The sequence below is a fragment of the Bos indicus genome, chromosome 5 (assembly GCF_029378745.1).
Source record: "Bos indicus isolate NIAB-ARS_2022 breed Sahiwal x Tharparkar chromosome 5, NIAB-ARS_B.indTharparkar_mat_pri_1.0, whole genome shotgun sequence".
Classification (NCBI taxonomy): domain Eukaryota; kingdom Metazoa; phylum Chordata; class Mammalia; order Artiodactyla; family Bovidae; genus Bos; species Bos indicus.
In genome coordinates, this window is record NC_091764.1 from 110,638,137 (window position 1) to 110,665,939 (window position 27,803).

Sequence of the window (27,803 nt, forward strand, 5' to 3'; positions counted from 1 at the left end):
ACCTCTACCCTGTGTTCCAGGTGGAAGGTACCCGAGTCTGAGGTCCTCTTTAGCTACTGCTGGCTGCCCTGGGTGCCAGAGCATCATTGAAATGAAGCAGGCAGGAGGGGATGAGGTCAGTGAGTCCTCCCCCGGGCCTGCAGGGCTGGATGGAGGGATGTCGCTGGGGTCAGGGAGCGAGACCCTGGGGTGCGCCCACCTAAGGGCCCTTCTGAGAACATGGGCAGGCGAGCAGCCGCACTTGTGTCTGGCTGAGTGGTCCCTGTAGGCCCCTTCAAGGCCCCCAAAGGTCATGGGTGCACTCTGGGAAATCTGGATAGGGACAAAGGAGAAAGAGAGGAAGCCCCTTCCACCCTCTCTTAGCCCGGACCTCAGGAAGAATGGGAGTGAAGGGGAAGCTGGCCCCTGGGCCTCTGACAGGTCTCACCTTGGTTCAGAGCAGCCCCTTAGTTCTCTGGGCCTCCATTTCCTCTCTGAGACCAAATCCTTGCCCCACCTACCTCGAAAGGTGTTATGCAGGTAATAAGAGACATTGTGACGAGCTCTGGGCGCTTGGCCCCCTTTTCTAGGAAAGAGGCCCCAGGGTGTTTTCTTAAACTGTTAAAGCACGTGGAATGCACCACGATTTACCCAAACGGCCAACATGAAATGTGGCCCTTCACAAAGCAGCCAACCGCCCTTGACAGCAGCTGAGCCTGCCTCCGGTTCCCTGTGTTTCCTGAGAGGATGGGCATCTGTGTAGCAGATTCCTGGGAACAAGGAGGGTGCCCTCTGCTTCCTTGTACCCCGAATGTTGGGCACACAGTTGGCACATACAACTCAAAGATTCTGGGATAGACTAGCAGGGATGGTCACAGGTCCACCTGGTGTGTATGCCTTTTGCCAAGGGACTTGACCGTGCTCCCAGAGGACGGAGTCAACTTCCTACCCTTTGAATCGTGACCTGGATTAGCGAATAAAATGCCATGGAAGTGACGTTATACAAGTTCAAGATTAGACTCAAGAGACCTTGCAGCTGCTGCCTTCACCCTCTTCGACTGCTGCCCCAAGACTCCGTGAAGTGATCTGGTGTAGCCTGTTGAAGGAGGAGAGGCCAATGGAGGAGAACCGAGGCCCCCAGGCCGGCAGTGAGACCTACTGCCCGACATGCGAGTGAGTGAGGACCTTGTGGCCTGGCTGACCTCCATGCTAAGCAAGGCTGCTGGAGTGAGCCCACAGAAACAGGAGAGGAGCTCCCACCAGCCCACCCACACAACCTTAGAAAGAATAAACCAGTGTTGTTTATGTTTAGGGTGGCCTGTTACACAGCACAAGCTAACCGAAGCCTGAAGAAGGGAAGAGGCCCATCCAAGGCCCCACAGTGAGGAGAGACCAAGCCCAACTATGACCACGCTTCCCAGCTGCCCCCAGCGCCCTTCTGGCCACAGTGTCCCGCAGTCAAGCTCGTCAGCCCGGCACCATGTGTGTGTGTATTTCGAGGGTGTAAACCAAGTAGGTCCTTGCCAATTTCCCCTGAGTTACAAAGGGCTGGCTGGCATCCACACAGGATGCCCATCGTCCCTTGAAAGGACGGCTCATTCCATTCTACGGAGAGTGAAACTGAGGCCAGGAGTTGGTGGGCAACTTGCTGACAGCCACACAGCTTGTTAATAGCAAAGGTCTGACTCAAGCCCACTCAGGCCTTCTATGCCCATTTAGGATCCTTTCCACCGGCTCCCAGAAAGGAGACCAGCAGGTGACAAAGTTCTCTCCAAGGGTCAGTCTCTCAGAAAAGGGCACACACATATACAACTATACAATACACACATACATACCACACACACACACACATACACACCATACACACATACACAACACACATACCACACACATACATATAACACACGCAGACATACACACCATACACACATATACAACACACATACATATAACACACACATACATACATACCATACACACATACATATAACACACACACACACACACCATACACACATACATACCACACATATATAATACACACATACATACCACACATGCATACATACCACACATATATAATACAATACCACACACACATACATACACACCATACACACATACATACGACACATATACAACACATACAACACACACATACATATAACACACACATACATACACACCGTACACACATACATACCACACATATATAATACACAGATACATACACACCATACACAAATACATATCACACATACACACCACACACACATACATACCACACATATACAATACAATACCACACACACATACATATACACACACACCATACACACACACATGCATACCACACTTACATATACTTCATACACAGAGACATGACACACACACACACCCCATACGCACACACATACCACACAGAGACACACATCATGCTGATCTCTCTCTGCCCCTCTTTCTCTCTGTCTCTTCTTCCCAACCCTCCGTTTTCAACCAGCCCACCCCTAATGGACCATATACTTTATTAAAAATATATAGTTACAAACTCCATTGTCGATCTGGGCTGGGCCTATGGGCCCAGAGGGACCGCAGGGAGGGACGGCCCTTATCCTGCTCCTTGGGGTCCCACTTCTGCACCCAAACCCAACACTATCCAGGGGCCAAGGCAGCTGGCTCTAAGGGCCTCGAGGGACCAGCCAGCTGGGCGGGGAGGGGGCAGGGTGCCCAGAGAGGGCCTGCACCGCCTAGTCCTGCGGGTACACATGGCAGAAGGTGGATTCGGTGCCTCCATCTTTCCATTTATAGATATTTACAAAAGAAAGTCATGAGCAACAGACCACAGTCATGCAGAAGAAACGCACCCCCCTCCCACCCTCCCAAACTAGCCAGTGGCCCACCCCAGAACCCCAAGATGCCCACCCCCCAACAGTCCAGACGCCTTCCCCAAGGTTCTGAGAGCAAAGGGGGAATGTCCTTGAAGGGTCGGTGGGGAAAGGGTCAGGGGTCTGGGGTTCCTGAGCTCGCCAGTGGGTAGGTGCTGGGGAATCGGGCCGACCAGACCAAGGGTGTCCTGGCCCTTTCCCAGGCCTGGGTTCTGGAGTTAGTAGGAAGGGCTCTCCCAGTCTTTGAAGCCCCCAGGTCCCTCCAGAAGGTCCGGAGCCAGGGTGAGTTCTGTCCTGAGTGTGGAGAGGGTGTCCTGGCAGCCCACCCCCCAGCGAGGCTCCTGCGGGAAGCAAGAGGGCGGGCTCAGAGGTCAGATGGCGGACTCCCTGCGGTAGGAGATGTTGTCCAGCGGGAGGGTGGCTTGCATGCGCTCCAGATCCAGGTGGCTGCCAAACTCCAGCATCCGGATGATGCCCGCCTCCTCCTTGGAGCCCGCCTCCAGGCCCAGGCCCGCAGCCACGGCGGCAGCGGCCGCAGCCTCCTCCTCCATCTCCTCTTCCTCCTGGCTCATGAGGGCCAGCTCGTTCTCGTAGCAGAAGGCACTGGGCGGGGGCGGCGGGGCGGGCAGCACGGTGATCTTGCTCTCCTGCAGCTCCCGGGCTGAGCAGCAGGGCGTGCCAGCCACCTCGTAGGTCTTGTGGAAGCGCGAGTAGTCCACTTTGTAGTGGCTCTTCTCCTCGAAGACCACTGGCTCGAAGCGGTGGCCCCACAGGATCTCGCTGGCCAGGTAGGAGCTGCGGGCCTGGGTGGTCATGGCCGTGGCCTCCACCATACCCTCCAGGATGACCACAATCTCGAAGTCCTCTGACTCCAGCTCCTCCTTGCCCATGCCATACAGCGGGCTGTCCTCGTCGATCTCGTGGACAATGATGATGGGCGAGACCAGGAAGATACGGTCCAGGCCGATGTCGTAGCCCACGTTGAGGTCCCGCTGATCCAGCGGCAGGTACTCGCCCTCCTGGGTCATGTAGGGCTTGATGAGCTGGGCCCTCACGTGGGCCTCCACGATGTGGCTCTTTCGTAGGTTGCCCACGCGCCACATGAGGCAGAGCTTGCCATCGCGCACCGAGATGACGGCGTGGTGGCTGAACAGCAACGTCTGCGCCCGCTTCTTGGGCCGGGCCATCTTGGCCATGATGGTGCCAATCATGAAGGAGTCGATGACACAGCCCACGATGGACTGGACCACCACGGCGATGACCGCCAGCGGGCACTCCTCTGTCACACACCGGAACCCGTAGCCAATGGTCGTCTGCGTCTCCACCGAGAAGAGAAAGGCGCCCAGGAAGCCATTCACATGCATGATGCAGGGCTTAGGGGCCACGGGTGCGGCTCCACTGCCTCCCGCTGGGGCCCCCGCCGCGGCCCCTGCCGGGCCGGCCTCCAGGTCACCGTGGAAGAAGGCGATGCACCAGAAGAGGAGGCCGAAAAAGAGCCAGGAGACGAGGAAGGCCGCGGAGAAGATCATGAGCATGTAGCGCCAGCGCGTGTCCACGCACGTGGTGAAGATGTCCGCCATGTAGCGCTGCGACTTGTTGCTCAGGTTGGCGAAGTAGACGTTGCATTGGCCGTTCTTTTTGACGAAGCGGTTCCGGCGTTTCCGCCGGGGCACGTGGGCCTGCCCGTTGCGGCTGTGCCCGTGCATGTCCTGAAGCCGGCGTGGTCACCTGGGAAGACGCGGGGCCTGCAGGGGAGAAGCCAGACACGTGAGGTGCCAGGGAGCGAGTGGGTACTGTGGGGGACGGCTCTCCAAATGCCCCCAGGGACCCAGGTTCCAGGGTGGCAAGGAACCTGCCCAAAGATGCCCAGGAGGGGAAAAGCCTGGACTAGGACCCAAAGTTTCCTTTACCACTCGGGCAGAATGTTAAGATGGTTCTGACGACAGCGAGAAAGTGCCTCTGTGGCCAGCCCAGCTCCAGGGTTGGGGCCTGCTGGACCAGTAGCTGAGGCCACTGGGATTCTGGTCCGAGTCCCAGCCCTTCCTGCTGCACCCTCTGCCCGTCATCCCCCTGCCAGAACCTCCTTTGATTGCTCTTCCTTTTCTTTCCAGGAGCTTCTGGATGCCCATCTCAGCACCACCCCCCACCGATCATCCCACTGGCCCTGAACAGAGGCTGTTGTGAATGCTCTGGGTCCCGCTCCCCTCCCTGTGTTCAGCCTCTGCCTTTGGGTCTCTCAAGGGCTGGACATTCCCTTGTCCTGTCCAGTTCAGCAGCCATTGGCCACCTGTGCCTCTTACATTCAGTTAAAATTAAATAAAATGTCAGCATCAGTTGCCCAGTTGCACTAGCCACATTTCAAGGGCTCAGTAGCCATGTGTGGCTACTGGCTACCATGCCGGACAGAGCAGGTTCAGGACAGTCCCTTCAATGCAGAAGTTTCTTCTGGGTAGCACTGGGACCCACAGCCCCACCTCAGTTCCTATCCTGTCCCCAGACTTGTCGGGAGCTGCGGTGGATGAAGACTCCAAAGTGGTGGTCAAGATGGAAGGAAGGGGAGCTCTGAGTTTTGACCCCCGGGTAGGCATCCCTATTTCATATCACAGGTGAGGGAATGGGGGCTTAGAGAGGAAAAGTGATCTATCCAAGGCCACACAGCAGGTAAGTGGGTCCAGATCCAGGAGGGTCTAACTCTTCAGCCCCCAGGTGCTGTCATTATCACTGAGTTTACTGTGTGGAGACCTGGGGTAGGGTGCGGGGGAGGAGGGAGGCATCAAACTACTACCACCTAGCTATGTATATAACTGCAGACAACTCATTTCTACTCTCTGAGCCTCAGTTTCCTCATCTGTAAAATGGGGATGAAAACTCTGCCTCACAGGAACCCAAGGAGACTAGGTGCTCTGTGAAAGCCAGTGCCTCCTGCCTTCCTTCCCGCTTCCCAGGGAGCAGGAGGAAGCTGGTGAGAGGTAGGATTTGCCTGTCAGCATCCCCAGCTGTTTCAGTGGAGGCGGCCTCTCACCCTGCTGGGTGGTGGGTGTACCAGCTGGCCCATGGAGGGCAGACCCCCACCCCCCGCCATCACCTCTGCCTTCCATGGGGCCCCAAGAGAGAGATGGTGTTGTCCAGGGCCCCAGCTGGCTGGCAGGGCTGGGGCTGGGCCCAGGCCCGGGTTCCTAGTAACGTTTTGGCCCAGAATTATATAAGGCTGGAAGTTTCTATTTTCTGTTCTATTCTTCTTCCTGATCTAATTGTGCATCTGTGGCAATGTTTATACACTTCCCCGGTTCAGGACAACTCGGTTGCCGCAGCAACCGGTGCGCGCCAACGCTGTAATTTAGAGATCAACGGCTTCAGCGCCTGCCTCTTCCCAGGAGAAACTCCCTCTCTCAGCCCAGGGAGAGCGAGCCCTGCCCCCCCCCCCATCCCCACGGTCACCCCACCATGACTCTGGGTTCATCTCTCTTCCCCCCCTTAAAATGAGCTCCCTGGACCCCCCCAGTCCTGGAAGTCCCAGATCCACCATGTAACTTGGGCAAGTTACTTGACAGCTCTGAACCTCAGTTTCTTCATCTGGAAAATGGGACCAGTGAGACCCATGGGTCTGAAGATCTCACAGGTAATGAATGGGGGTGGGCAATGCCAGTCCTTAAGAGGTCCTGGTTTTAGTTGAGAGTCAGCCCCTCTCTGCTACCCCCCTAGCATCCCAATGGCCAGGGCTCCAGGTGGTAGTTCTAAAGGGATTGGGGGCCAGATGTACCTCCTAGGCTATAAATGGCTTTCAGGGAAGTCTTCCTTCACTAAATATGTCCCTTTTCACTTTCTCTCATTGTTGCCAATGCCTCCATGAGCACCACAGAAAGAACCAGAGCCCAAAGTAAGGGTTTCCAGATGAGTGATTTCAAGACCCTCATTTTGGGGTTTCCCTGGTGGCTCAGTGGTAAAGAATCCACCTACCAGTGTAGGAAACTCAGGTTCGATCCTTGGTCCAGGAAGATCCCACATGCCTCGGAGCAACTAAGCTCCTGCACCACAACTACTGAGCCTGTGCTCTAGAGCCCAGAAACCGCAACTACTGAGCCCTCCGCCACAACTACTGAAGCCCATGCACCCTGGAGCCCATGCTCTGCAACAAGAGAAGCCACTGCAATGAGAAGCTGAGCCCTGCAACTAGAAGTAGCCCCTGCTCATCACAACTAGAGAAAAGCTGGGCAGCGGGCAGCAATGAAGACTTAGCACAGCAACCCCCCCCGCCAAAAAAAAACCAACAAAACCCTCATTTTACATCTGAGGCAAGGAAGCTCAGAGCTGGGATGAACTTGCTAAGGGTCCCAGAGCAGCTGGGCCAGCTGTGGGCGATCACCTCAATCCCACTCCTGGAAGGTCAAGGTGCTCCTGGAAAGAGGAGCTTCCTCCCTGGAGGGGGTTGGGGTAGGGTGTGGGGTGTGGGAAGAGAGGGCCCCAGTCCAGCCAGGCAGGCCCTGGACCCAGTGGCCGCGGCCTTGCAGAATAGAGCTAGAGGGAACAGAGAGCAGTGATCTGAGCTTTGTTGGCTGAGGATGGTGGGGCCCAGAGACAGTGAGAGTCCTGCCCGAGGCCACAACAGGGCCCGCGGAGCTGCGGGCCTTGTCTGCTGCCCAAAGGGACTGGCCCTGACCTTGGGGATTCCTCTGGTCCTGCAGGAGAGGGCGCTCCCCGCTCCAGCTCCAGCGATGCCCGCTGTTTCCCATCCCTGAGTGGAAGTGACAGGAGTCTCAGTCAAGCCCCAGGAAGAGGCTCCGCATGTCCGTGCCCCCATGCTCCCCACCCTCTACACTCACATCCTCCACTTCAACGCAGCCCCAGCCCCGCCCTCTAATCAGCCCCGCTTCGTCGGCCCCCACCCTCTTATCAGCCCCTCCCTCCCATCAGCCCCGCCCTCTCATAGGCCCCGCCCTCTTATCAGCCCCGCCCTCCCATCAGCTCCACTCTCCCATCAGCCTGGTCCTCCAGCCCCAGCCCCACACGGTAGCCCGGTGGGGACTCTCATCTCCAGGCCCCGCGCCTCCTCTCTCGGTCACAGCACCCCATTTCCCGAGCCCCTGCCCTAGGCTAGACCCTGGGCCACCCCCGCCGGGTGCATCAGCTCGGGATCAGAAACGTCCACTCCTGGGGGGCTGGGAAAGCAGACACCGAGAGCAGGTGCTGCCCCCAGGCCCATCACCCTCCACCTCCGGGAGCCGGTGTGTGGCGTGTGCCCCTGAAGACCCTGGGCTGGTGAGAGGCCCAGCCCCTCGTCTGCAGTGACCCGTCCAGATACACCGCTGCCCCGTCACCGCAGCCCCTGCAGGAGCCCGGGTGGGAGCTGGGGGCGGGTTGCGCTGTGTTGCCGGCACCAGGATCACCGCAAAGCGACGAGTCCGACACTTGGAGAGTGCCCGCGGATCACTGAGGCCAGAAGATGGCCAGCTTTTCTGTCCCTCACTTGTCACACGGGTCTTCCTAGCGAAGGCACAAGGGCCAGAGGGAAAAAGTATGAAAGAGAAAGGGCCACAGATCATGGGAGAGAGGCGACGGTCATTGACAATTGGGTACCACCCCCCTCCGAATATAGATACTTGATTAAAAGAGAGAGAAAGAGAACCCTGGCTGTTCAGGTGCCTGCACCATGGCTACAGTTAAGTGTACTTTTCTGGAAGGCAGGGAGCTGGTCTTACCCACTTGCACCGAATGTAGCTCATGAGCACGCTCTGGAGAACAGAATTTCCAGAATGGGGGCCCTAAGGGCTGGCCCCCTGGCTGCCTCCCTGGGTGATCTGGGACAAGCCCATCCCCTCCCCACTGGGTGCTTCCTGCCTTTCCTGTCCTTTATTCTAAGAGTGCAGCCTGCAACATCTTTCGTGGTGAATGTTCTTGCTTTTGGGGAAATGATGGAGATGGGAAATGCTGGTTGCTTTTTTTTTTAATGTAATGTCCTTTCTTGGCAAAGTGGAGCATCGACAATGCTGTGCAAGTTACTTTTTTGGTGGGTCGGTTAAGTTCGCTATGGGGTGAACATCTGGATCCTAGACAACTAGGGAAACTGAGGCTGAGAGCAGGGCTGCAGCACGCGAGTTGGCAGCTGGCAGACACTTGAGCCTCTGGGAGGGAGTGAAGGTGACCAGCAGGGTTGTCAGCTTGCTCTCCTGCCCCTTCCTAGGGAGTTAAGGAGGGCTGGACCCTGCCTGCCAGGGGGTCCGGAGAGGCAGGAGGACCACCCGGCCCCTGTGTCCTCTTAGGCTTTCCTTATGATTTTACGACACTGAATGCTCCCTCCTTGCCCACAACTCCTTTTGCAAAAAAAAGAGAAGCTGCTAAAGTGGCAGCAGCTCCTGCAGGCTCCAGCAGCCCAGGCAGGCTGTGGGGTGAGTCTCCCCACGAGCACCCTGCCCCTCGTGGGAGTCACAGTGGTGTCTGCAGGCAGATCATGCAGGCCCTCCGGCCCCAGACAGCAGCAGCAGTGGGTCCTGAGACCCAGGGCAGGCGGGTGCACTCAGCCCCAAGATGTGGGAGGGAGGTGGGGGGGCAGAAGCCTGGATATAGGGAGCCCTTAGCCCAACGGCCCTGGAGAAGAAAATGGCAACCCACTCCAGTATTCTTGCTTGGAGAATTTCATGGACAGAGGAGACTGGTGGACTACAGTCCATGGGGTCACAAAGAGTCAAACATGACTGAGCGACTCACACTAGCCCAACGGCAGGACTTTGGGCATCCCTTTGGTGTCAGTGGGACAACAGGGAGGTGAAGGCACCGGCCCGCGGTCACACAGCTCAGCATGGGCCCTGCTGAACCTGCCATCCTTCTTGGTGGCCACCCTCAGAGAAGGAACACTCTGGAAGTGCCAGCTCTATGCCAGGCGCTGCCTGGTCTCTCTCACTGAAGCATCACTGCAACTCTTTGTTAATTTAACAAGTATTTATTAAGCACCTACCACAGCAACAAGCAGGGCAATTATTTCTCTTCCCAGCTGAAGAATCACAGGCTGGGGGTGGGGTGGGGATGGGGGAGTAGAGATGGGGGTCACACAGCAGATGAGGCAAAACCAGGATTCTGACTCAAGCCCGCTGGCTCCAGGCCCTGGCTCACCCTGATTCCCAGCCTCTGGCCTTCCAATCACCTCTCACGATGCCCTATGCAACCCAGACCCCCTCGTGCCTCTCCCCAGCCCTCCAGGCTCAGCCCGAGCCCCCCTGTTCTCTGAAGTCTTCTGAGGCTGCACTGCCAGCTGCCAGCCCTGCTTCCTTGCAGCCCCTTGGCCGTCACTCAACTTCTCTTCAACTGTATGAAAACATGGGCTGGTTAAAGCCTCACATTTGGGGCTTTAACCAGCATGTTAGGCTCTTGGACTCAGTTCTGTCAGCCTTCTAGCATGTCCTCTGTGAACCTCAGTTTGCTTATATGCAAAATGAACAAGATGCTAACAATGCCTACCTCACGTATATAATAAAAACATTGGCTGAGGGGTCAACAGGGCATTCCGGGTAAAACGCAAAGAATGAGATGAGATGAAAATGATGATGACGAGGATGAGGTAAGAACTCTGGCCTGGAAGACCAGAAACCCAGCTTCAAGACCCGGCTCCACCACTAACTATTCCAGCCAGGGGCTCCTTCTCTCCATTCGTAAGATGGGGGACCGTAATAGCTCTGCGGCCGGGGAGTGGGGAAGAAGGAAGCGGAATGAGAGAAGGACCCAGCACAGTGTCTGTAATTAGGCAGGCGATGGGGCGGGTGCTTCTGAGTCGAAGCAGCCTCCCCCTGCCACGAGCCCTTCTTGGACCTGGAGGGGAGACTGACTCTTCTCCAGAGGGCGAACCCACAGGGCAATGCGGGTGGTGCAGGGCTGGGGTGGGAGGTATAATTTCCCTGGGCGAGGTGGGAGGAATTAACACCACTGTCCCATTTCCCAGCCCTCTGAGGGGCACAGGGCCTCCCTCTACCCCAGCTCTGACTGAGGCCTCTCAGGCCTGGACTATCTGGTTGAGGGATTGGGGGATTGTCCTTTAATCATATACACCCAGAGATTTGGAGGAGGGAAAAGACTTAATGCAGGCAGCTGAGCTCAGTGCCTCCAAGAGTAAGAGGCACTGAGGGCGTAGGAGAGTGTCCCGTCCTGCCCACGGCCCTCTGCAGGCCCCTGTCCTGCTCTGCAGGCCCCCAAGAGGTTGAACTATCTTCTCTTGACGAGTCTTGAGATCCCACACCTTCCCCTTCCCAGGGCAGTGACTCTGACTCTGGAGTCTCTGTGCCATTTTCCGACGGTGTGACCTTGGGAAAGTTACTTAACCTCTCTGGTCCCTGCGAGCCACATCCTTAATGGGACGAATAGTATGCCTCACTGAGGAGTAAATGGGATCATGCACAGGTGCCCAGCACAGAGTAAGAGGTTGATAAGTGATACAAACAGTCCTTTTCTGAAACTCCATCCCTGGATTTCAGACATCCTGCCCTGCAGCCCACCCGGCACCATCACGTGGCCCCATCCAACTTTTCTTCCACCAGCTCGAGGGAGCAGGTGAATAAGAGCAGTGGCCTCAGACTCTCACAGAGCTGGGCGGGAAGCAGGCTCAGTCCTGTCTGGCACCAGCAGGATCCTTGACCTCTAAGCTTCAGTGTCTTCATTTGCAAAGGAACGTAGGAACGCCTACCTTGCAGGGTGGTGTCCTGAGGGCCAGAAGCAGATTGTCAACTGTCATAAAAGTGCAGGCCACACTGTGGGGACTCAAGAAATGCTCTTCCTCCCCCACACCTTCTTTGGTACCCCGAAATCCCACTGCACGCGCAGTCCCTCCCCCACTGGGCACGGTGTGACGGAGCAAAATCCACACAGAGCAGTTAGTACGCACTTGCTCTGGGCGGGCACTGTTCTGAGTGCTTTACGCTGATCAATTCCTGCCGTCCTCACCGTGACCTCAGAGGAAGTTTCCATTTTCAGCCCTACTTTATTTATTTTTTTAATTTTTTTTTGGCCACACCTCGTGGCTTGCGGGCTCTTAGTTCCCCAAGTAGGAATCAAATCTGTGTCCCCTGCAGTGAAAGCGTGAGTCCTAACCACTGGGCCGCCGGGAAATTCCCTGTCCCTGCTTTAGAAGTAAGAAAACCAAGGCACAGAAAGGTTCCACAAATTGCCGAAAGTCACACAGCTCACAAGTGGTAGAGCCAGGATTTGGACCCGAGAAGTCGATGCCAGTGCACATCCGTTAGACAGTCTGTTCTCCTGGCCTTGGAATAACGCTGTCACATCAAAAGTCTCTTCCACTTAGTAAGCATTTATCCCTCCTGCCCTTCTTCGTGCCGAGTTCTGTCCAGTTCAGTCTTGTCGGGAAAGGGGAAACTGGGTCAGAGGGCAAGCTGGAGCCAAGATCTGGGTCCCTGACTTCAAGCCTGGCCAGGTCTGAGCAGTGTGGGGCGAACTGGCTCATTCCTCCAGCTCTGCACCCCGCCTCTCCCTCCAACCATTCAGCCATCCGGTGAGCAAGTTTGGAAAGCGAATTCCCCAGAATGTCCAGATGGGCCTTCCAGTCATGGCCAAGTGGCAGGAGGATCCAAGGGCCCAGCTCTAACATGCAGGGATGCCCTCTGCTGAACTGCCGAGGCCTGGCCCCTTCCATGACTGATGGGCGGCTCCCTACCCCCAAAGGAACCCCTTCTGTTGGCCAGACAGTCCCACCAAAGAGGCCCCTTAAACACTTTTGTCCTCTTCCTTATAGGAATTTGAAGGCGGATCCCCAAAGGCTTCTCTTTCCCAGAACAACCTCAGCTCCCTCACTAGTGGGGGAGCCAAGGCCTTGCTGTGGCTTCTAGGGACTCTCTCTGCTGCCTGCTCATCCCTCAAGGGCACTCACTCCTACTGCACACTTGCCTCGGGTCAGGCACCGCGTGGACTCATCCAGCTTCTGCGTAACCCATAACAAGCATTTGCCTAGGCGGCAGCCATGGATTATAGCGAGATGATTGAAGGAAAAGTATGGGGCGATGTGAGAAAGAAGACAACGGGGCCCTGCTTTGATGGGGGTCCCTGAAGGCCTCGTTGAGAAAATGACATTTAAAACTGAGACCTGAGGAGTAGGTGGGAGCCAAGACAATCCAGAGAGTTGTGTGTCTGTGTGAAAGGTAGGTGTAGAACATTCCAGAAAGAGAATCTGCAGCAAGACCAGAGAGCAGGAGTGAAGTGAGCCAGAGGAAGGAGAGCTGCCCCAGAGGAGGCCCCGGGGAGAGGGGTGCAGGGCTGTGGAACTCACCCTCATGGTTATGGGAAACAGCAGGCGGTCAGGTTCTGCCTGGTTTGATCCTTTAAACTTTCACATGACATCTTTAAGACAACTAGGGATAAGCAGTCATTATAATAGACCCTTGTGTACCCACCACTGGGCTTCAGAAAAAAAAACCCTCAATATGGCCCCAGTGGCACCCTGCCCTTATCTGGCCTCAGAGGCCACCGCTGCCCCAGTGTGCCCACATACTGGGGGATGAGATGTGCCAGGATGCTGTGGGGGGCACAGTGGAAGCTGGAGGTCGGCAACAGGGCTACTGCTGCTGCCCAGGTGGGCGATGATGGGCGGCTTGGAGCTGCGAGGGTGGTGGCAGTATTGCTCGAGAGAAGTAAACAGACCAGGTCACATTCTGGACAAAGAGCCCCCAGGCTGTGGGGGTGGGCTACGTGGAGGGTAGGGAAGAGGGGTGTCAGGAATAGGTGATGGTGAGATGCTGAAAGAGGACCAGGTCTAAGGAGCAACAGTTCCCAGTGTGCAGTGGCCTTGGAATGGCCACATGGGGAAGTCCAGGAGACTCATCTGACGGGCACACCTCGGGGAGGTTGTAAGGTGTGAGAGTGGATGAGATCTCCTGGGCAGGAATGCTGGATGAGAAGAGAGGGGGGCTTGAGACCCAGCCCCAAGCATCTCCTGCACGTCAACGAGAACCTGGCTAAGCAGATGGAGGCCAAGAGGCAGAGGGAGGGGAATGTGAGGATAGTGGGGCCCTTGAAGCCGGGAGAAGGAGGGAGGTGAACAGAGTTGACCAGTTGACCAGACCAGCCCAGCCCACCAAAGCCAGTGGCCCCACTTGCCTTCCCCATTGGGACACATTCTCTCTTCCCAGCCAAAAACAGGTGAAGACTCCTCACTGGCAGAGGAGAAGGCAAGGTGCTGGGCAGAGCTGAGGGAGGAGGGGAAGGCAGGGGGCAGGAGCAGAGGTGACTTTAGGACAGCCCACGACTGCCCTCCCCACCCCAGCTCCCCAGCCAGGGTAGGGGTGGAGATCCTGGCCAGCCCCTCCCCCATTGTCCCCATGACCAGCCCCTTCTGCATTGTCCCATCCTTGGCTGCTCAGCAAACACATCTCCAGGAGCTGGGGCTGGGCAGGTAGGTCTCTCAGACTTGTGGGAGTCAGGGCTGATGCCCTTGGCTCACACAGGATTCTCTGGATTCTCCACGGGGCTCACAGGCCAAACCTGAGAAGAGGTGTGTGTAGCGGGGGTGGGTAAGGGGATCAGAGTTGAGTGCCAGGGGTAATTCGGCAGAGGCCACCCCGGGTGGCTTCGGAGAGCCACAGGACTGCCGGTGACACTTGTGTGGGCTCCTGGGACCAGGGCCTGCAGTCAGTCAGGCACTCGAGGAGCCAGGTGCCGGGTGTGCCCGGCCCAGACTGGAAGCTGCCCAAACAGGATGGCGTGCCACGTAGCCAGGAAAAAAGGAGGGGGAGGCCGGTCAGGAGCCGTGTGGGTCTCTAAGATGTGTTTTTAAGTGAAAAAAAAGGCGACCATGGGGAACACTGAGTATAGTATCTACCATTTGTACAAAAAAGGAGAGGGAAGAAATTTATAGATACACATATTTACTCGTCTGGGCTTGTCTGTGGATGGAGACCCAGGTGACACGGGCTGCCTCCAGGGAGGGGAAGCAGGTAGCTGGGGAAGGGGTGGGAGGGAGAACTCTCACTGTATTCCTGTTTGTGTCTTTTTAATTTTAGAACCGTTTGAATGTATCACCTACAACAACAAAAAAAAAGACACATAGAAAACTTTCAAATTGGTATGTACATATGTGTAGAAGGGTCATAGCATTCATAAGGTCCTCGAAAGGGACTGTGATCCCGGAAGGGGAGAGAACAAACGCTTCACTTAGGTGCTGACTGGCCGTGGAAAAACGTCTTAACTTCTCTGAATTGCTTCCATAAAAAGGGGAGGGATAACGCCCACTTCATGGGCATGTTGCAAAGGTGAAAAATGACCTTGGAGGGTAAAGGGTTATCAGCTGTGCATAGACCCGTCTTGAAGGGGATGACTTGTCATCCAGCTCTCTCCACAGCCCCTCACAGCCCCTCCTGAGAGCCCATGGTCTTCCCAGTGGTTCTCACGGAGGCCACTGGCTCGCCCCTGCCGCCCTCCTCAAGTCTTCCAGGTCTGAGGGCCTCTCTCCGGGTCACCCCCTCCCAGCCTCTCTGTTCAGAACCCACTCAGTGTCCAGGCTCAGCCTCCACTTAAGATACCACCTGGCCCTGATCGCCCTCCCAAAACAAGCAGATTCCGCTCCTGCTCCAGGGTCAGGAGGCATCGCGAACCCAGCACAGCCAAGATGGGAGGATCGCCCCTCCCCTGCCTTCCCCATCTCAGTCTGTGACCTCCTGGGGGCCGCTCAGGCATCACACCTTCAACCCTCCCCAAACCCAAGCATCAGGATAACAGCACAATAACCAACATTTAGTGTTTACTCTCCCTGGAGAAGGAAACCACGGACAGAGGAGCCTGTGGCCTGCAGTCCCTGGAGTCGCAAAGAGTTGGACACGACTGAGCAATTAAAACAGTGTTTACTCTGGGCCAAGCCCTGGAGGCTCCTTTGACCCTCATGACATCCCAGAGTTGGGTGCTGCTATTTTCATTCCCCACCGTACCCGCGGGAGTTCAGGAGCTGCCCCAGCGGGTGAAGGGAGGGACTGAGGCCCAGACTCGGGCCCCACGCTGAGTCCATCCAGCCTGCAGCGCCCTCCCTGCAGCCAGCCACACCCCCGCGGGCAACCCCGTGGGGTCCTCTCTGAGCCTCCTGCCTCCACTCCCCATGCAATCCTGTCTCCGCACGGGCTGAGGACCCACGTCACTCCTCAGCGTGAAGCTCTGCTTCTTACCGAGCCCTCCTGCCCTCTGATCTCCCCTCTCCACTCCCACCCTGACCTCATGCCCGCGCGGGTCTTCCTTCTTGTCCCTTTGGGTCCGTACATTGGCTGCCCCTTCTGGATAAGATCCTCCGAGACTCCCCGCTCGTACCTTCCTACCATTCCAGTCTTGACTCAAAGGCTGCCTCCTCTGAGAGGTCCCCCAGGTGCTCTCCGTCTGCGTCCTGATCTTCCGCACAGCGTTTGTCTGATCCAAACCTATTTCACCCGCAGTCTCTGCAAGTGCTGAGGGACCTCCACCCTCCGCTTCACCCCGAACCCCAGTGCCTGGCACACGGGGACAATTTATAAACATCCGACGACTGCCAAAACCAAGATAATTTCAGCTTGTCATAATTCCCGTAAAGGACCTAAGGAGGGTGATGTGACAGAACGTGACCAGGAGGAGCTATTTTTGTCACCAGAGTCAGGGAGAACCTCTCAGTGGAGGTGGCCTCTGAGCGGGGACCAGAAGGAGACCTTCCGCGGTGCTGGAGCAGGGCAGGACGTCTGGGGCCTTGGCCTGCGCCTCATGCTCTCATGGAGCACTGGCTTCTTCGCAGGTGTCCCCAGGTGTCCTCCCAGCGGGGTGCCCAAGGTACTAGGCCCAGAAGAGAAGCTCCAAGAACAGGAGGGGGCAGTGGTGGTATGGGCCACAGGCAGGGCCAGCAGGAGAAAGTGGCAGACAGGTCTCGGAAGGGCCAGAGACAGCGGTAGGAACAGTCCTGCTCATCCACAGCCACGAGGGACTGTCGCTCTCAGAATGCCTACTATGTGCAGGCAAAGAGCTACAAGCTCACCCGTCAGACCGTCTGAGCTGGCTCCTGAGGCCAGACTTCAGACTCCATTTATTCATTCCTTCATCACCCTAAAAACATGCTGAGCTGGAATGGCAACCGCCCTCCTGCCTGATGCTAAAGCTGAAACTCCAATACTTTGGCCACCAGATATAAGAGCCAGCTCATTGGAAAAGACCTTGATGCTGGGAAAGATTTAAGGCAGGAGAAGGGGACAGCAGAGGATGAGATGGTTAGATGGCATCACCGACTCAATGTTCCTGAGTTTGAGCAAATTCTGGGAGATGGTGAAGGATGGGAAAGCCTGGCGTGCTGCAGTCCATGGGGTCAAAAAGAGTTGGACACGACTTAGTGACTCTACAACAACTCCTGCCTGGTGTGTGTCCAACACAGTCCAGTGCCTTCCCTCGGAGGGCACTCTGTAAATTATTGTGGAATGAATAAACATTTATTGAGCAACCTACTGTGTGCGGAGAGAAAAAAATGAATACAACAGCACTCTGCTTTGCTGAGTTCTGTGTACAAGTATCTGCAGACAGGAGGAGAGGGTCCTCACGGCCAGAGGGCTTAGAGAGAAGGTCCCCGGAAAGACATGGAGCAAAAGACATTCCCCAAAGGGGAACCAGGGCTGGGCTGGGCAGCAAGTGGGACATAGGCCTCAGGGTGGGATGATTAACCAGGAGGCTCAGGGGCCTGGAGCTAAGTGGGCTACTGGAAAAAGAGAGGTCTGAGGAGAGAAAAGCAGCAATTTTTGGCAAGTACATTCTCAGAAACCAAACATCCCAGAAAAAAAGAATCTGGACACTCAAGCCTTTCTCAGTGGCAATTCCAAGATTTCTACACAGAGGAGAAGCTTTCCAACTTTCTGATCAAGACCCAGAGTAAAAGCAAACATACTGTACTTGTTACACAATACGGTCCATATATTTTAAAAGCTGAAATAGGAGCCTCACCCTATTCGCTCAGTCGGTAGAGTCTGGCTGCAATGCAGGAGACCTAGGTTCAATCCCTGGGTCAGGATGATCCCCTGGAGAAGGATATGGCAACCCACTCTGGTATTCTTGCCTGGAGAATCCCATGGACCGAGAAGCCTGGCGGGCTACAGTCTATGGGGTCCCAAGAGTTGGACAAGACTGAGTGACTTGCACGCACAGGAGCATCACAAAGTAATATTTGCCCTCACTGCATATAAGTATTTGAAATCTTTTTATTTCATTAACAAAAAAATAAATAGTGGACCCACAAACTCAATTTCACAACCATTAACGGGTCAGGACCTGGACACAGGTTGAAAAGCACAGACCTTCGTGGTGCTTAGGAGCTGTGAATGGTTTGAGACGGGATCTAGAGCTTATCTTGAAGCTGTGAGTGACTTCTTGGATTGTGGGCTTTTTTGGGGGTGGGGGTGCACAACTGTGGGGTGAGTTGTTGGAGGCCAAGGGGGAATATTTGGACAAGACTGTCAGATCCTTACGGTCATAGGACCACTGTGCTGTGGCCCAGACAGGAGTGACTTCAGTTCTGGGTCCAATCCTTCAGTTCTGGGTCCAATCCCTTCCCCGGTTCTGGGTTAGAACCCACTGCTGTCCCCTACAACAGATGTCAGAGCAGTTGCTTGCCCACCTCCCATTATAGGGATCTCAGCCCCTTCTCAGCGGCTCCCTCGAGTGTGGGGAGTGAGGCTGTGCCAAGCTATTAAGGCAGCTGATGACTAGAAGTCCTTCCCAGGGCTGGCTGTCTGTTCTCGCTGTCCCCTGGCCTGTTATCTCAGGGATTTGGGCCAGCTTGAGCACGAGGCTATGGCCTGCTCTCTGCTCCACTCGGGTCCCTCTCCTCCCTGTGGCCCGGCTCCTGCCCTGTGTCTAGGGGGTGGCCCTGGGGCCCAGCCAGACAGAGGCTCTTTCCAAGGTCAGCTGGCCTCAGGATCTGCAGCTGCACAGCCCGGCGCTGGTGCTCAGCCAGCCCTGCACCCCCACCACCCAGCAGGTCTGGAGGGCTTAGCGGAGAGATCAGGTGCCGACACTCAACATGGCCAGAGCAGCAGAGCCTGAAGGTGATGGCTGAGGACCTGGAAGTCTGCCAAGAGTGGCCACTGAGTGGGCAGGACACACAGAAGCCCATGTCCACAACAGGCCAGGTTATACTCCCAGGCTCACGAGATCTCCCTGGTGACCCGCAGGTGCAGGGGCGCCAGCCCACCCAATGAGTCAGGGGATGGAGGCTCGGAGGGGTGGAAAGGCTGCTTAAGGCCACACAGCTGCTCAGGGGTGCGGTTGGACTTAAACCCAGATTTTCTGTCCCTCACCCACAAGGACCACGGAGGCCAAAGGAGTGCAGCCTCAGGGGGAGCAGGGGAGAGCTAGTCTGCCTCTGGGAGGGAAATAGGCTGGAGTCCTCGGGCCCCAGGGTCAGAGCCAAGGCGACAGGGCCAGGCAGGTAGCAATTAGCTGAACCTTCCAGACACAAGTGGGCTGCCCCAGAAGGTGGGGAGCTCCCCTTGAAAAGGGTGTGGGGGGCTCTGATGCCCATGCGTGAGTGACTGCAGCCGTGTCTGCCCCCTCCATGTCGCCCACAGCAGGGCCCCTGTAGCTCTGGGCCTGCCACCTCCCTTGCGTGGCCTCATGGAGTTCCCAAATTTCTGACCCCCATCCCATCTGTGCCCCAGGCTGAGTGACACCTTAGCTCTTCCAGGCTGGGGATGGAGGGCTAAACTTCTCAGGGCTGCAGTGGGAGAAGGGAGGCTCCAACAGGAATGTGGGGTGGGAGTTGGGGAGAAGTTGCCGGGTGGGGTGGGAAAGAGACTTCACTGGGGCATCCCAGACACCAGACGGTAAAACTTGGTGCCGATTCTGCTTCTGAGACAAGGTTGGGTGAACACCCCTCGGAAGGCCTCAATCTCCCCATCAGTAAAATGGAATCAGCCCCTTCTGGTGGACACAGCCCCTCCTCCTTGGCCTCGCTAAGGTCCTCTCCGATTCTAGTAGTCCAGGTGGGGCTGGGTGGGCACGAGAACAGATGGGCTAGCAAAAGGAAAAAGCCAGGGTCTCCCCCCACTCCACTCCATCACCAGAGGTTGTCCCTTTACACAGAAGAGCAAAGAGAGGTTCCCAGGGGACGTTGACCTGGTGAATGTCACTGGGAACAAGTAAGTGATCCAGTCCCAGGCCTACCTGACTTGGGCAAACTTCTTTGCTCAGCTGCACCCACTGTGACAAGGGGGGCTACTGCCCCTGCCCTTCTCTCCCACCTAGGGGTTTTCCCCAGGAGATCAGCTCATCCCCCGCGTAGATACAGGGAGCATCTCACGAGACAGGGGGTGTCGGCAGCCCTAGAAGGGGAGAGGCAAAGGAATCAGAAGGAGTCCTGGGCTCTGGTCCAGCCCCAACTCTTTCACCCTCGCTGTGTGACCTTGGGCAAATCACTGTGGTCTCTGGGCTCCCAGCAGAGTGCTAGAGAAAAAACAGACACAGGAGCAGGCCAAGGCTGCAGGGTAAAGGTGAAGAGTGGCCTCCATTGTCCAGGGGCTATTTCTGCCCAGCTGCACCCATACTCCACCACACCTTGCCCCTGCCCTTCTGAAGTCCCTCGGACCCCACACCAAGGCCCACCCAAGCAGGCCTAGACCCAAGCTGCTGGGTGATGGGTCACCATGGCAACACCGACTCCCCACACAGCTCCAGCTGGGGTCTGAACCACCAGGGCCCACCTTTCTTGATAGCCCTGCTCCTTGACCTGCCAGTGCCCCTCATGGGTGCCTCCCCCTGCTCATGGGCCAGATGTCCCAGCATCTGGAGTAGGGCTGGTCAATGACTGGCCAAGTAGCCACAGGCTCAGGGTGGGGAGGGGATGGGTGCAAGGAGAGGAAGGAGAGCCGTGGCCGGACAGGGTGCACTGTCCTTCCCTCGGGGGCCAAATGGAGGGGTGAAGGGTGCCTAGAACGGGCTGGGTGCATTCCCAGCAGGACAAACAACACACGGCTCTTTCCACCTGTTGGACCTGGAGCAGACTCTGCCTTCACCGAGCCTCAGTTTTCTCATCTGGGAAGTGGGAGTGATGGCCTTCACAGGGTGCTGCAGAGGATTAAGTGAGATCACAAACATAAAGTCCAGTGTAGAGCCTGGCACATCAGACCGTGTCCCGCTCCTGCAACTGGACCTCTGGGAAAACCTCTGTCACCCCAGCTGCCATCCATCAGAGCCGTTCACATGTATGAGTGTGTGAGTGAACGGATGTGAGTGTGTGCAAGCATGTGAGAGAAAGTGTGTGTGATAGTGGGCCAGAGAGCGCAGGAGTTAGAGGGGGTGTGTGTGTGTTGGGAGGGGATGAGACGGGGAAGCATTGGTGGGGGCCCTGGGGGCCGCACCCCAGCGCTCCTCCCACCGGTTTGCCTGGCCTGTGAGTCCTGAACAGAAGCAGTGGTCTGGGAGCCTGGCAAACCCCTTCGGTTTCAAACCGGAGTCTGGTCGCTTTCCGATTGTGTCCAGTCGGCCCCTCCCCCTCGCGGAGCCTTAGTTTCCCGGTCTGTGAACAGTCAGAATCATCGACGCCCAAGTCAGGTTCAACATGGGGACCAGACGGCGGGCTGCGGGGGCAGAACTGGCCCAGGCCCTTGGGAATGGGGCGGGGGCGGAGGGGCGAGACCCAGAGCTAGCTGGAGCGTGAGCTCTCCCGCCCCCTGGCTGCACCCCACCCACCACCCCGGCAGTCCCTTGTGTGCGCGCCTGCAGGAGCGCGCGCGTGTGCGCGCGCGCGTGTGTGACTCAAGGTCTATTCATAGCTGAGCTCCACCAGCTGCAGCGTCACAAGCAGAGGGGCCTCAGCCCATATTATTATTTCAATTACCATCTGAATTAAAAGTTTGAGCAGCGATCAGCCCACGTAGCGAGAAGAAGAGGGAGCAGGAGAAAAATAAAGATGAAAAAGAGAAGAAGGGCTGCGCTCCGAGATCCCCCCCACACTCCAAGGAGGACTGAGTCGCTGAGGAGGCTTAAAGGTTATGCCAATCCCCAGGATTCCTGCCTGCCCCTCGCCGGGGGGCCCAGGGTCCTCGTGGGAATGGGAGGAGCATTTCTAGAGGACAGCCCAATCACAGCTACTTTGTGGACACAGATCACCCAGTCCAGATTCTTGACCACCAAGCTCAGAGAGGGTGAGGAACTGATCTAAGGTCACACAGGGAGCCACACCCATGGCTCCTGGCTCCAAGACCCTCTCTCTCACCAGACAGGTCCCACCCACGGTTTCTCCAGACCTTGCATGTTGTATGACACTGACAGCTGTGGGCAGTCCCAGGTCAGGACCAGGGAGGACAGAGGTGGACCTGACGTCCCCATTGGTTTCTCTCCCTGCTCCCTTCTCCCTGTTCCCAAGGCTGGCTCCCCTAGCCCAGAACCACGCACGCAGCTCTCTGCCAAACCACCCACAGTCTGCACCCCCAGCCCCAGACCTCACTCCACCATCAGCCCAAAGACCCCCCCTTGCCACCAGTGCAGGGGATGGAGCCCTGGCCCAAATCTAACTGTTCAGTCACCTTTGGGCAGGCCATTTGCTGTCTCTGAGCCTCCGTCTTCCCCTTTGTAAAATGAGTTTTCTTCCTAGGCGCATGTCTATTTCTATGTCTTCAGAATGGAGCCCTCAGAGGATCTCTGAGGGGGTGTCATGTTGTGGAGGCGACACGCCATCTCTTGCCAAGCCCCAGCCCAGGGGAGGGACATTTTCCACTCTTCCTCAAGGAAGTCCCAGGGACAGCCCCAGAGAATCGGACTGGCCCGCACTCAAATCCAGGCTCCTCCACTTCCCTGCTGTGTGACCTTGGACAAATCACAGAGACTCTCTGAGCCGTGGCTCCCCCATCTGTAACACGGGGACCTCGGTTCGACATTGTGGGGTTGCTGGGAGGGTTAAATGAGAAGGCTTTTTATAAAGGCTCCTAGCTTGATGTCTGGTGCGACGCTGTTTCTTTCTGGAAGCCGGTAAGTGACGGGGCTGCTTCCCAGCCCCTCCTGGGGACAGCAGAGACCCTGGAGATCTTGGAAATGAGGATGTTATCAACCTTACCCAAAAAGCAGGAGTCACCAGCTCAGGCCCCTGGCAGGTACTCATCTGGTTCTGCCTGAATAGCTCCCGGAATGAAGAGCTCACTACTTCACAAAACATCCACAGAAGCACCTCCAGCTCTGGGAATCTTCTAGAAGGGGCCAGAATCTTCCATCTTAACCCCCAATCCAGCCTGTCTCTGACGGGAACTGCCTGAAACTGGCTTGAAAATTAGTCTGAAAGACAGCTTTTCAAATAGACTAAGCAAGGGATGGGATTAATGGTCAGAGAAGGTGGGGGTGGGACAGCCAAGAAGCAGGCAGGGAGGAGGGAGGGACCAAGGGTCTCTTGGAGCTCCTTAGAGCTCCTGGGTCCTGTCTGGGCTGGACTCAGCCTTCCACAGGAGGCGTGTGTGTGCCTGTCTGTCTCTCTGCTTGCAGCTGGGGCTGGAAGCCAGCAGCTCTGGGTTCAGGCCCCAGCTCTGCTTCTTCCAACCCCAAACCATCACTGTGACCTTGGTGGGGTTTACTTCCCTCTCTGGGCTTAAGTTTTCATTTTTGCAAAATAAATAAATAAGACTATCAGATCAATGATGTAAGTGCCAACCCTTCTGTCTGAATTGAAACCCTGTCTTGTCAGTGGCTGCTCAGCTTGCACCCTACCTCCAGGCTGGCGTACCAGGAGCCATGGGGTCTCCAAGTGTCTGGTTTCAAGCCAGAGACCTTGTCTCTTCCCTCATGTTCCTCTTTTGTGTCTATTACCTTTTTCACATCCAGTGCTTTTGAGGGCTCTACCCCAGCCAGCCCTATTTTACAGGTGAGGAGATGGAGGCCTAGGGAAGTGAAGTCACTTGCTCAAGGTCACAGAGAGCCAAAGTTCAAAACTCCTACTCTGTGACCAAGAGAGCAGCAGGACTCAAGGGCATCTGTTTTCAGGAGAGTCACCAAGATCTCAAATGGCCAACTGTTTTCTATCCAGATGTAGACTCTGCCCAGGGTGGTTGTGTCAGGGGGCTGCCCAAGGTCACACAGGCCAAGCAATGACAGATTGAGGTCCAGAACCCAGGCTCCCTGCCTCCCGGGCCTCACCCTGCCAGAGGGACAGCAACACGGTCTGACCTCCTGCCCTGTTCAGGGATCGCCATGATTAGACCCTCATCCTGCCTCAAGGCCCGGCTTGGCGGCTTCCAGAAGCCCTCAACACCTGAGACTGAGGGGGAAGAGTGAGCAGGAAGACAGGAAAGAAAGTTGAGGGTTGGCCGCTTGCCCCCAGCCCTCTGTCCCTCCCTCTCCTTCTCTCCTCGTGCAGGGGGAGCGGCGCTGATGTAATGCACTCAGCTTTGGTCCCGGTGCCAATCTCAGAAGAGAGACGACAGATTGCGTGAGCCAAATTTGGCATCCTAGGGGGAGAGGCATGAAAAGTGGAGATGTGGAGGAGAGGAGCGAGGAGCCTGGGAGGTGCGGGAGAAGGCCCCCTGCCCAGCAGACCCCCAAATGCCTCCCTCCTTCGACTCCAGCCCCCACCTCCTCCCTGGCTCAACCTGGGCTCAGGGCCTCCCCTCCTCACTCTGAGGGGCCAGCCTGGCTGCTCCCCGGACCCTCCAGGCCCAGTGCTGCCGGTCCTGCCTGCCCCCCCACCCCCCCACAACACACTGCTCCAGCTCCATTTCCCACCGCCGCTAGTCTCCTGGTTACCATGTTGCTGGTTGTCATGTCGCTTACATGTCCTCGTGACTCAGTGGTCCCCGCAGAGGGGCCCCCTCCTCCTCACACCCCCCACAGCACACGCCCCCGCCTCCCCCAGATCCACATTAAGAACCAGCCCGCCCTGTAAGCCTACACGGTTCCTCCTCCCCTTCCCTCTTAGATCCTAAGCTGAGAAATTTTTTCACAGCATCTCCTGAAGCGACTTCATTCTCAGCTCTGCAAATGTCTGTTAAGAACCTACTATGCTCTGGGCTTGTGTCCGCTGCTTCCCAACACCTGACATAGTCTATAAATCACTCAGCAACCCAGTGAAGGCAGTACCATCAGTACCACTCTCCAGTTGGAGAAACTGAGGCTCAGAGAGGTCAAGCAAGAGGCCCAAGGTCACCCAGCAGAAATTCAAGGCCAGCTCTGTCTGTTCCGAGTCACCCCCAAAACTTTTTATGGGAGAGAAGCTTCTCATTCAAGGGTAACCCAAAGGTTCCTGAGGACTAGCTCCCAAGCCCCAAGTCCCTCCTCTAATTCTGAACACTCCTCTTCTTGGTCAGCTCTATTTCAGGCCATATTCCCCTCTCCCCATTAGCTCTTCATCTTCCCGAAGGTAAAAGGAATCCTCACTCCCAACTGCTCAGTGCGTTCCCCAGCCTGTGAACAGCTCTCAGCTCATGTGAGCCAAGGCCCCCCCACCCCGACTTGGAGGTCAGTGGGACATGCAGTGGTGTCCTCATTCCACAGATATGGAGGCTGAGGGTCAGAGAGAAGAGGGACTTGTCCACCGTGCTGGCTCCTCAGCTAGCTGAGCTGATTTCTAGGAGCCTGAATGGAGGATATACAAGGCCCACTGCCCGGCATGGAAAACCCCAGAGAAAGCCCATCCTCTCAGTGGAGAACAGAGTAGAATGTTCTAGGTTCAGCCTTCTGATTTGGCTATGGGTCAGCTCAACAGCCAATAGCCTTGGCTCCTGCCATGTTGCACCTCAGCCCTTACCCCACTGCTCTCTTCTAAATTTTGTTCCCTCCATCTTTGTCCAAGCTGGGGCCACAGTTTGGCTCTCAGGCCCCCAAATACTGCTAAGGGCTCCCCCAAATCCCAAAGCCCTGGAGGTCACAAGACTGGATGTGGGGGAGAAGCAGAATAGACATTTTACACACACACATGCACACACTCAGCAGCCCAGCTCCTCTCTGAACCTTGCATGGATGGCTCTTGGGCCTCCCTCTCTTAGTTCCCCAATACCTCAACCTGCTTCTTGACACCCTACTGCTCTTGAGGCCCTCACCTGCCAACTTAGCCAGGCTACCCTCCACCTGTCTCTCCCCCACCCCCAACCCCTCCCCATGGTAGAGCCTGGGCTCTGGAGGCAGAAGTGTGATGGAGATGCTGGTGGGGGGAATGCTGGACACTGTCGCAGTTGCAGGGAAGTTTCCCTACTCCAGGGCTCATTCAAACCTCTCTTTCCTGGGGGTTCTCCGTCTGGGCAGGGAAAAGCAGTCTAGCCTCTCTCCACAGCCTGCCTCCCACACTGTGAAAGATGAACTGCCTTCTTCCCTGGATACCCGTCCACCCACCCTAGGGTCTTGGGGTCCAAAGTAGGTACTCGAAACACAAGTGGGATTTTGTTCAGGCAGGGCCCTTTGCCAACAGGCTGCAGCTGGGGAGATGGAAAGGAGACGGACCCTTCCCCCCTCCCCCCTTGCCACAAGTCACCTGCCTCGAAACTCCTCCAACCCAGTGTGACAACTGGAGGTGGGTGGAGGCAGGGAAAGGTCATGGCCGGGACAGGAGGTCAAGCGCCTTTCCCTCACCTCTACCCCCGTTTTCTGGCAGACGCCCAGACCTCGATGCTTCCGACGACGACGGATAGAGGACAAAACTCACCAGATCCCGGGGAATCGCCTGACCGCGCTGAACGCGCGCCTGGCAGCGGAAACCCGGGTTAGAGATCAGGTTCAGAGCGAGCGGGGCCCGAGCCGCCAGGTCCCGGGACACACAGACACGCACGAGGCCGGACAGACGGACGGACAACGCCAGCGGCGAGCGCGGGCCCGGCTTACCGCGGGGCGCAGGGTCCGACGAGTCTCCGGCAGGCAGCGAGCAGGCTCTACATCCCAGGCGCGATCGGGCGGGCGGCGTCCCGGGCGGGGAGAGGGGAGTCCCGGCGCCCCCTCCCCGCGAACTCGGCGGGCCGGCCCCGCCCCCCCCTCCCCGGCTGTCTGTGGGTCTGTCCGTCGGTCCCCGGGTCTCCCGGTCTCCCGGCTGTCCCGCGCCGCTCCCCGCGGGCTGCCCAACTTTTCAGCGCTGCCCTGTGCCGCGCCCTCGGCGCCGCCTCGGCTTCAGCATCGTCGGGCCCCGGGGCCGGGGCTCAGAGCGCAAGGGTCCGGGGACCCATGGCGCTGGCGTCCCCCGCGCCCCCGCCTCGGGCGCCTTCCCTTCGCCGCCCCCACCGTTCTCTCGCTGTCCCCTCCGCGCAGTCGCCCGCTTTGCGCTCCGATCCCTGCCCCGCGGCGCTGGCCTCCAGCCCCTAGACCCCCGCGGCCGGCCGACCCGGGCTCCGCCGCCACCTCCCCGCCGCGCGCTGGTCTCTGTCCCTCCCGATCTCTGCCGCCCCCTGGGTCTCTCTCCCCGCGGGTCCCGGTCTCCGTCTCCGTCGCCCTCCCAGTCTGCTCCCTGCCGTCCTCCACCCCTGCCCGGTCCCTCCCTTGCGTGTCTCTCTCTCTCTGTCTCGCTCGGGGTCTCTGTCTGTGTGTCTCTCTCCCTCCCACTCTTGCTGCGGCCCCCCGCGCTCTCGGACCCAGGCCCCCGTCACCTGCGCCCCGTCCCCGGCCCGCCCGCCCGGGAGCCCGAGCTCCCGCCGCCCGCGGCGCGCCGAGAACTCCCAACTCGCGGCACCCGCTCCGCTTTGCGAGACTTTCGCCCCTCCTCACACGTGACCCGCGCCCCACTGCGGAGGCCGCGCCCCCCACCCTCCCAGCCCCGGAGCCCAGGGCGGCCCGCGGGGCCCGGCCCTGCCCCTTTCCCCTCCGCCTAACCGGGCATCACACCCCGGTCCCAACCGCCCGCCGGCCGGGGCCGAGCCCGGGCTGGGGGCCGCGCGGTCCGCTCCTGCCCGAAATCCTGCCCGGGTTTTCCTCCTCGCTCCAGGAGCGCTCCTCCCGGAGCCCATTCCGAGAATCCGCTTCCGGGTTTTTTCGTCCCCCTCACCCCTCTATGGGCAGGTGGAGAGGGTTCCTCCG

At 57.4% G+C, this 27,803-nt stretch overlaps 1 protein-coding gene across 1 annotated transcript; it reads right to left on the reverse strand.

Annotated features, from left to right (window-relative positions):
- Positions 1-2,879: 2,879 nt before the first annotated feature.
- Positions 2,880-27,351, reverse strand: KCNJ4 (potassium inwardly rectifying channel subfamily J member 4). The gene is made up of 2 exons (XM_019959973.2): positions 26,625-27,351; positions 2,880-4,609 (listed from the first exon to the last, which is right to left on the reverse strand). The coding sequence occupies exon 2, from the start codon at positions 4,568-4,570 to the stop codon at positions 3,236-3,238; it is 1,335 nt and encodes a 444-aa protein (XP_019815532.2). The 5' UTR covers positions 4,571-4,609; positions 26,625-27,351; the 3' UTR covers positions 2,880-3,235.
- Positions 27,352-27,803: the final 452 nt, after the last annotated feature.